This window comes from Sinocyclocheilus grahami, unplaced genomic scaffold (genome assembly GCF_001515645.1).
Source record: "Sinocyclocheilus grahami isolate Dianchi unplaced genomic scaffold, SAMN03320097.WGS_v1.1 scaffold1713.1, whole genome shotgun sequence".
In the NCBI taxonomy this organism is placed as follows: Eukaryota; Metazoa; Chordata; class Actinopteri; order Cypriniformes; family Cyprinidae; genus Sinocyclocheilus; species Sinocyclocheilus grahami.
In genome coordinates, this window is record NW_015506892.1 from 124,157 (window position 1) to 134,127 (window position 9,971).

Below are 9,971 nucleotides of genomic sequence, written 5' to 3' on the forward strand. Positions count from 1 at the left end.
CTCGAGAAGAAACGCTAGCGGGAGCAGAGCTAAGCATCCAAGGAAATGCACACTTGTACACTAGGGACATTTTATGAATGAACACAGCCAGCTCCCTCAGCTCCCGCAATGTGCGTGCTCCACTCCAAAACAAACCACACATAAATCGTGTGCATCCCCACCCCTAATTATAGCGAGGGCAGGGAGAAACGAGCAATCTAAAATGCAGTATGCTTTTCATATGCAAAAGATTGAGATGGCGAGTCCTCAATCTCATATACAGGTGCATCTCAATAAATTAGAATGTCGTGGAAAAGTTCATTTATTTCAGTAATTCAACTCAAATTGTGAAACTTGTGTATTAAATAAATTCTATGCACACAGACTTAAGTAGTTTAAGTCTTTGGTTCTTTTAATTGTGATGATTTTGGCTCACATTTCACAAAAACCCACCAACTCACAATCTCAACAAATTAGAATACTTCATAAGACCAATAAAAAAAACATTTTTAGTAAATTGTTGGCCTTCTGGAAAGTATGTTCATTTACTGTACATGTACTCAATACTTGGTTGGGCCTCCTTTTGCATGAATTACTGCATCAGTGCGGTGTGGCATGGAGACGGTGTACTTAGAGCGGCTAGCCCAGTGCTGGAGACCTCCTAGGAGGTAGCGAGCCTCCCAGAACTGCTACGTTTTCGGGCGGATGCTGAGAGATGTGCTTGCTGGAGACCACTGTGGCCTGAAACACCGGGGCTCGCAGGGGTGACAGGCCGGTCTCCTGAGGGCACTGAGGAGAGACGGGCACTGTATGATGAGGGGGACACCGCTCTTCCCCAGAGGGTACTGCCCTCAAAAGTCCTGAGCCACAAGCGTCAGGACTTCTTGGCTGACGTCTTCTTAGACAGAAGAATGGTCTGTAGATCCGGCTTCACCTTAAAAGAAGACTTAGACTGACACAACCAGAGCCTGCTCGGGGCAGGACCCAATGAGATACGTTTGGCAGGGGCTCCCACACCGCCAGGTGACCTATTAAGGGAACCAGTCTCTCGAGACTGACCTCTGGTGTACTTAGAGTGGCTAGCTCGGTTCAGAGGAAGAGAGGTATAACACCATGCTCTAACTTGAGAATTTTTTATATACCAAGAGAGCACTGTATTTAGAGAGTGAGGGAGGAGAAAGGGTGAGGCCTGTCTCCGATCCTTCTGCTGAATGATATATATATATATATAAATATAAGTATACAAAATATATATCTAACTTCTCAAAGCCAGATGAATATTCATCATTTAATTCCTCAGACTTGCAGCCAAACAACCAGACGTGAACATGGTCTGATTATAATATATGATGTAACAAAAATAATCGTGATAAATAGCCTGCAAACACATTTATACATTTGCACACGTTTGGGGGAAAGAGAGAGAAAAGGAACCTCCCATCTGCTCACAAATTCCCCCGACATTATTTGCTGCAGACCCGTAATGCACGCGTTACCGAGGCAAGCCACTCGATTCTATATTGCATAAGACTTTCTATCCTCGAGAAGAAACGCTAGCGGGAGCAGAGCTAAGCATCCAAGGAAATGCACACTTGTACACTAGGGACATTTTATGAATGAACACAGCCAGCTCCCTCAGCTCCCGCAATGTGCGTGCTCCACTCCAAAACAAACCACACATAAATCGTGTGCATCCCCACCCCTAATTATAGCGAGGGCAGGGAGAAACGAGCAATCTAAAATGCAGTGCTAACATCAATCTCCTCGGAGGAAGATAGCTGGAGCATAGAACTCTCACTCAAAGAGGGAAGAGACCGCAGCGCGGGCTTCCGAACCTCGAGAGAGAGCATTAGATTCATATGCGATCCCAATCAGCAACAGCCGGCCAGGAACCGAAGACTGCAAACACGGACACACTCCTCGAAGTGTGTCCCACTCCTCACTCCCAAACAACAACACAACGATCGCGTGCATTCACACCCATAATGTTTAGCACGTGCAGAGAAGAACACACAATCTAAAGTGCTGTCTGTTTAACTAGCCATATAGAGGTGATTGTGCACTGTTAATACAAACAACAGAAAATAAGACTGACAGGTTTCACACAGAGCGCTTGCTGAAAACACAGAAGCTATCGCTGCTCGTTTTGGATGCGCTTTTAAGCTCTCTGGTCTATACGTCACCCCGCCCGTGATGTTTCGCCATTCCATTGGACTGATTTCACATGTGATTCAGAGAGTGGGCACACAGGGGCGTTTCAACACAGCTCGAGTTCCTGAAGGGGAACAGACTGTCAGTGACCCTGAGCCTGTGCCATGTAATCACTGCATTAAGAGAAGAAGCTGAAGCACATGTGCAGTGTTTGTCTTACCTGCGTGTGTTATTGACGTGACACGGGCACCTCCTGTCACACTTGAGACCGTACAGCCCCTCTGGACAGATGCGCTCCTCGCAGCTCTCACCCGTGTATCCCGGCTCACACAGACACTCTCCGCTCACATGATAACACTGGGCACCGTTAACACAGCTACACACCTGTCTGCAGCCCACACCGTACGAGCCGACCGGACACTGATCCTGGCACCTGCCCACACACACACACACGCACACATTTTATTATTTTATTTGGATCCACTAGACGAGCAACAAAAATGTAATCCAAATACCTTTGAAAGTCATTTTGCAAGATGACAGGTACACATGGCTAACATACATTCACAATTCCTTATATTTATAACATTTAACACTCAAGGATAGACAAACCATCTTCATTTCCATATTTGTATACTCCATATAATGGCTGAAACTGCTGTCTTTTTGCTTTCATTTTTTGCAATCCACCCAACTGCAACCCTCTAATCACGTTCTTATGCACATGACCTAAACTTCCAAAAACTAAGGTAATTAACTTACAATGATAGTCAAGTTGATGGATAGCTTCAATCAGTGGCTGATATTTACAGATACAAATCAAAATCAAAATACAGATACCAAATACTGATCAAAAACAACAGCCAACCTCAATGAAAAATATAGAGTTCAAAGCCTTGTTTACAATCACATTGTCTGGAGTGTTTGGAATGTTTTTGAAATAGTCACTGACAGATGTGTTATGATAGAACCAGTTCAATTCAACAGTAGTATGCAGGTAAATCTTGCTGTCTTTATGTATTGTTTTCAGGTCCTTTACAATCAGATCAACCAGGCGATCATGTCTGGCCACATACAGTCCTTTGTAACAACAGCATCCATTTAAGACGTGGGCAACCGTTTAATTTTCCTGTTGATTTTGATGTAACAGACAGTAGGGGTTGTAATTTGACAGGTACCACATTGACAGACTGTATTTGGAAGACATTGTAGTCGTGCTTTAATCGTAAAAATTAGAATATCCTCTGAGATTGAAGGGTTTGCCAAAACAGAGTGGTATACTGAATGGTCGGCCGATTGGAGAAGTGCTCATTTTCCCTGCAGTGCACACATGCACACACACACACACACACACACATTGCAGCAGTCTTGAAGATGCTGAACAAGCTTCTGACTCACAGCGAATACAATCACTGCCTATCTTCAGTGTTTTGTTATATAGTAAGAGGTCAACAAATGTGTGTTTTTCCCTTTATTGTTACTTAACAGAAAGCAGCACATTATTATTTTAATCCTGTCACAGCACGTTTGGGAGTTAAATGTTTGTAATTGTAGTTCTCTGACTCAGTTCCCTCTCGAGTGGAACTCAACACTGCGTCATCACATTGATGCTATGGGAATGTTTCTGCGTGAGCCCGTGTCTGAACAATTTGTCTAAACATGCCAATACGATTGGCTGGACATATGAACATACAGTATAGCCATGACGTCCATAAATAGATGCCAGAAATGCATGCCCAACATCTTATTTGTCTTCAGAAGTCGTGTTTGTTGAGCATGTGTCGTCTACAAAATAATTCCTGTGTGAATTCTTCAAATCAGGACGAGGAACTCAAATGTTGCGCAGAAACCATCCTAAATTTGATCTTGCGATCATCTCTCAAATATGCGTACGTGTGATTCACAGAATGAACATATGCACAGAAAACACACCTACGCCTCTCAGATGTGAAATCTATGAATCGTAAATGATCTTGAACTTGTGCGCAACTGAATGGTTTCAGCTCTCTGCCTTGTAAACTCCTAATTAATGTCATTAACATATAAAAGATCACCAGTCATCATCCAAATGCTTTAATTCAGAACAGCGAGCTGCAAGAACAGCTTACATTTCCAGAAACCTGCAGTACTCCAACAAGAAAAAGTGAGTACATCTGCTCAGACCGTGACGTGACGCTAAGCACTTTTCCATGTCAAAGACCCTTTTTACAAATATGAACGCTGGCGTGGATTTAAGCGCATGCACACTCTAAGATCAAATCACGCTTTATAAATGAGGCCCATGGTTTCTGCATCTGATCCTTAGGGGTTGGATGGATGCTTCTTCTGAGCAGCGTGCAGTGGCCAGACTATGCTTCGACAGAAATCGATGATGGCTTCCTCACAGCAGCACAAGTGCAGTCTTCCTGCAGCTATCTCCTGTACTTTCCCGATCTTCACACTGAGGTACTCTGCTCGCTTACATACACAAGCAGCATCCTCGTTCTCAGCAGTGGTTGGTAGGGGTATGAGGCGAGCCAGAGGGTTGAAGAGATGTTCTCTGACATCTGCTTCATCATGGAAAACCTGCGTGTCTGGGACTCAGACTAAAGCCCCAAAAATGTGTACTTTCTCCAAATCAGAGAGCAATTTTCTGGGGGTGGGATTCGACCATGACACAGACACATCTGCCTCCTGCATGTGTGACTTTGATTGTAAGGTCTTTGCACGCTGAGTCCGAAATTCTCATCTGAAATTTTCGCACGTTAAAAAATAAATATGTTTATACACCTCACGTTGTGTCAATCACGTTTACACACTGCCTGTGAAACTTTCGTTCGTCATAAAAAAATTCGGACCAGGTTAGATTTTCTGAGTTTTCACATTCGTAGCAAGCATTTTGATAGGAAAGGATGACGAACATGAAAAAAAAAATCAGTCGGTCACTTTGCAGGCTTTTGTTAGGCCTCTTGAGATGCTAGAGTAGGTAAGCCTTCACCTGCTACGTTCCGTGCATGCTTTGAGGGTCCATGTTCAGCACTCAGGCCACTGGCGTAGATCCTCTCGGCTCTAAATATGATTTGATGGTTGCAATAGAGGTACTGCGGTCACTGAGCAGCGTATTTCGCACTGGATTACAGATGCTATTACCCTCTCCTATGAGGTGTGGTTTGGATTCACCTCTAAGGGTTATGGCCTGTCTCCCAAAGCCCTTGCTAGGGGTGCACTCTTACAGGATGTTTGTGCTGCGACAGGATGGTCCTCTCCACACACATTGGTCAGATTCTACAGTCTGGATGCGGATTTGACCCCAGGATCTAGAGTTCTTCAGAGGAACTCCGTTTACAGTCTGCCTTCAGCAAATGTCTGTGCTTATACACAGTCTTGTGGGCAGGCTTACTGCCTTGAGCATGGCGGCGTTGGAATTGTAGTTCCCATAGCATCAACGTCTTTTTCAAACAAAGTTCAAACTGTTTGGAGTGCATTTCTGACTTCTATTTATGGACTCAATGACGTGCTAGGGAACATCAGGACATCCATATGACCAGCCAATACTTTTCAAATGCCCTAATGCTTTAAGTTCAATATCTCCTCTATTCAGTGATTATCTTCCCAAACATTTATCACAAACCAGCACATTAGTCTCTGAATGCTCCCAGATGCAGGGAGAACTGAATGAAGTGGGAAAATTGTTTAAAGACTTTTTGCGGGGGGAAAGCGATGGAATCAATAAATGTCATCAAAAAAATGATTTGAGAACATTTAAATTGATGTATTCTTGTAGAAATGTGTGTTCCACTTGTAAAATGCGATTCGTCATTCTTCACATAAGCAGCATTAAAACTATGTAAAGAATGCACAGTAACAGCTGCTTTGTGTTGTCTGTGTCTTTACCGTATGTTCTGAGCTCATAATAAAACTTCTATCAGTCCCTATGGAGCTGGATGCAGTGATAGAGGGAACACAACATGTCATGAGGACACACTTATCACAGCCATTAGCAGAGAACCAGCAGCAGCACATGAAAGAGACGCTGATTCAGAGACTACTTTTCTGTTCAGTATCCCACAAATATCCTCCTGCAAACAGAGACTCACTCTCTTCAACTCTTAACCACTTAGTTAAGCACACACACACACACACACACACTGATGGCCTCCTCCCTGTGGCTGTTAAGCGATTATTTTCCAGCCGATAGGGTGTGGTGAAATCAGGGTAAACCGGAGGTAACAGTGACGTCTGGTGAAGCCAAAGCTCTTATTAAGTCATAAAAATGCACTTGCGTTTCTATTTCTGCAGTTTAAATACATGCTGCTCAGTCGCTCATACTGTAATTACAGCTGTGCATTCTGCTACTGCTGGATGTAACACCAGGAGAAATGGCTGCATGACTTACTCTACATCTACATCATTCTTCACATAAGCAGCATTAAAACTATGTAAAGAATGCACAGTAACAGCTGCTTTGTGTTGTCTGTGTCTTTACCGTATGTTCTGAGCTCATAATAAAACTTCTATCAGTCCCTATGGAGCTGGATGCAGTGATAGAGGGAACTCAACATGTCATGAGGACACACTTATCACAGCCATTAGCAGAGAACCAGCAGCAGCACATGAAAGAGACGCTGATTCAGAGACTACTTTTCTGTTCAGCATCCCACAAATATCCTCCTGCAAACAGAGACTCACTCTCTTCAACTCTTAACCACTTAGTTAAGCACACACACACACACACACACACACACACTGATGGCCTCCTCCCTGTGGCTGTTAAGCGATTATTTTCCAGCCGATAGGGTGTGGTGAAATCAGGGTAAACCGGAGGTAACAGTGACGTCTGGTGAAGCCAAAGCTCTTATTAAGTCATAAAAATGCACTTGCGTTTCTATTTCTGCAGTTTAAATACATGCTGCTCAGTCGCTCATACTGTAATTACAGCTGTGCATTCTGCTACTGCTGGATGTAACACCAGGAGAAATGGCTGCATGACTTACTCTACATCTACATGCATATGAGTAAATGCTGTTCTGACAGCCACTGCAGTGACATTAGGAAAATCAACTCTCTTCTGTAGTTCTGAAGTGCTTGTGCCCCAAACGCACCCTTTGTGAATATTCAATTCTATCTCTTGCATGGTTTGTTGTGCTTATTATACTAATTGTTTTCACTTTCACTGATGTTTCTATCACTTTATTGTATGATGTTCTATTTGCAAAGTTTGGGAGGAGCACGTTCAGATAATCACCCAATTACCACCAGATGGAAATGATCAGATAATCAACTTAATCAACTTAATTAGCATTATGGGAGGTATATATACAGCCAACTCACCTCTGTCCCACAAAAGTTAATTTTTTTTTAGCATCCCCCCACCACCCCATCTAATAAGATAAGGATGCGGAGGAAGTACTCTGGGTTCAAAGAGCAAAGTTTGGGAGGAGCACGTTCAGATAATCACCACCAGATGGAAATGATCAGATAATCAACTTAATCAACTTAATTAGCATTATGGGAGGTATATATACAGCCAACTCACCTCTGTCCCACAAAAGTTAATTTTTTTTAGCATCCCCCCACCACCCCATCTAATAAGATAAGGATGCGGAGGAAGTACTCTGGGTTCAAAGTAAATCCTGAGCTTGGATTCCTCCCCTCGGATAGCACGCCAAATACACATACTCTTTACTGTATCTGGTTATATGCAAGTGCGAGCACATGAAGTAACTTTAATCATTTTAAGCAGTGGATATGTTTATATACCCCAATATAAACATTACAGTATAATCTCAATTGATTGACATTTGTCGGCAGGATATAAAGCCCCACTCTGCTCTCACTCCCCACACTTTGAAAACTTCTGGTCTATACCAAGGGTTTTCAAACTGTTCCTGAAGCCTCCCCAGCAATAAAGAAAATGTGCAGTGCTGGAGAGACTCCAGGAACATTTTAATAATCCCTGGTCTATATGATGCATCTCAGACTAAGCAGCATTTGAGTTCATCAGAGCATGAGTCAAGGAGCTTTGTGCTTTGAACTTCTGAAGTCTTACAATGGCTTTGTGTGAAAACATATCTATACGTTTGGATGCGTTGACCAAGACAGGAAGTGGTTTGGAAGTCACTCTCCTCTTCACGCAGCCTACAGGGTGCAGGCAGCAGCTTTCCTTACCAGCCTGGGCTGCGTTTCACAAAAGCATTGCAAGCCTAAGTTGATCGTAGCTCCATTGGTAGCAATGGGTCTATGATGTACTCAAGCTTACAATGCTTTTGGAAAACGCAGCCCTGGTCTCCAGCTTTAATCCCCGCGCTCCAGCGCACCTCCTCAAGTCCACCAACGATACACTTCAGAGAACATCTGTGTGAGTTTTTGGTGTGTTTGAAGTGTAGGAACACCATCTAAACCATGGGTCTCAGATAATACGAAACCTGCTTCTCCATGCTCTTCATGATGCAAGAGCACATTGCTACTGCTCTGCAACCAGACACGATGTTTTCCAGAGCACTGAGACTGTTTCCAGCGCTGGAGCTAAACTGATCAGCACATCCTGCTGATCCTCTGTGATGATTAGTATAGACGGGGTTGTCTCAGCAGTGCCCGTGCTAATCCAGGAGGTGTTATTCAATTCAACACACAGCTATCATGTGACTTAAGGATGCTTGAATATTGTGCACAAGTCATACAGATGTAAGTCAGGGTAGCACCATATTTCATTGCTGACAGGAGTGAACATGAGACTGCAAGGGACAGATGTACAGTGTTCAATGGATTGTTCTGTTGTTTAGCACTGTGTCAGCTGTTCAGCAACACCTTTACTGTAGAAAGTTGCAGCCACCATTCACATGTTCCCATGCTGTAAGGTGTTAGAGTGTGCTGTCTCGCAGCGCGGTGTATGTACTGACCTCTCTCCTGTGTATCCTGCGCTACACACGCACTGTCCAGTGGACGGAGAACAGCTTCCTCCATTATGACACTGACACTCCTGTGAGCAGTTCTTCCCGAAGCGTCCCGCCGGACACGGCTGCCCGCACACCATTCCCTGAAAACAACACCAACACACTTCTGTCAAAACACAGTATTCTCTGATGCAAAGACAAACAATGTGTACAAATTAGACAAAACCTTTTAAAGGGGTCATGAACTGAGAAGCCAAAATTCCCTTGACCTTTTGACATATAAGAGGTCATTGTTCAATAAAAACATCCTGTAAGTTTTAGAACTCAAAACTTTCTCGTTAGTCTAAAAACAGCTTATATTGAAGCCAGACTGGCAAAACGACAGCACCTCTGCAGAAGATCAACGCCTGATTCTACATCACTGACTGTTTAGCCCCACCCACCGATTCTACAGCACCGTCTGTTTAGCCCCACCCACCGATTCCACATCGCCGTGTTTAGCACCGCCCACCAATTATAAATCACTGCCTGTTTAGCCCCGCCCACCGATTCCACATCGCTGTCTGTTTAGCCCTTCCCACCAACTCTACATCACTGTCTGTTTAGCCCCGCCCACCGATTCTATGCCGGTGCCTGTTTAGCCCCACCCACCGATTCTACAGCATTGTCTGGTTAGCCCCACCCACTGATTCTACGTAACTGTCTGTTTAGCCCCGCCCACCGATTCTATGCCGGTGCCTGTTTAGCCCCACCCACCGATTCTACAGCATTGTCTGGTTAGCCCCACCCACTGATTCTACGTAACTGTCTGTTTAGCCCCGCCCACCGATTATATGCTGCTGCCTGTTTAGCCCCGCCCACCGATTCCACATCGCTGTCTGTTTAGTCCCGCCCACTGATTCTACCCCACTGCCTGTTTAGCCCCGCCCACCGATTCCACATCACTGTCTGTTTACCCCGCCTCGCGAT

The 9,971-nt window shown here is 44.2% G+C and overlaps 1 protein-coding gene across 1 annotated transcript in view; it reads right to left on the reverse strand.

Moving 5' to 3' along the window:
* Positions 1-618: 618 nt before the first annotated feature.
* LOC107572183 (multiple epidermal growth factor-like domains protein 10) overlaps positions 619-9,971 on the reverse strand; it is a 33,488-nt gene continuing 24,135 nt past the window's right edge. Inside the window, exons 8-10 of the mRNA XM_016258601.1 lie at positions 9,009-9,145; positions 2,351-2,563; positions 619-907 (exon numbers count right to left, since the gene is read on the reverse strand). Of these exons, the coding sequence (XP_016114087.1) occupies positions 619-907; positions 2,351-2,563; positions 9,009-9,145 (639 nt within the window). The remainder of the gene's footprint in view (positions 908-2,350; positions 2,564-9,008; positions 9,146-9,971) is intronic.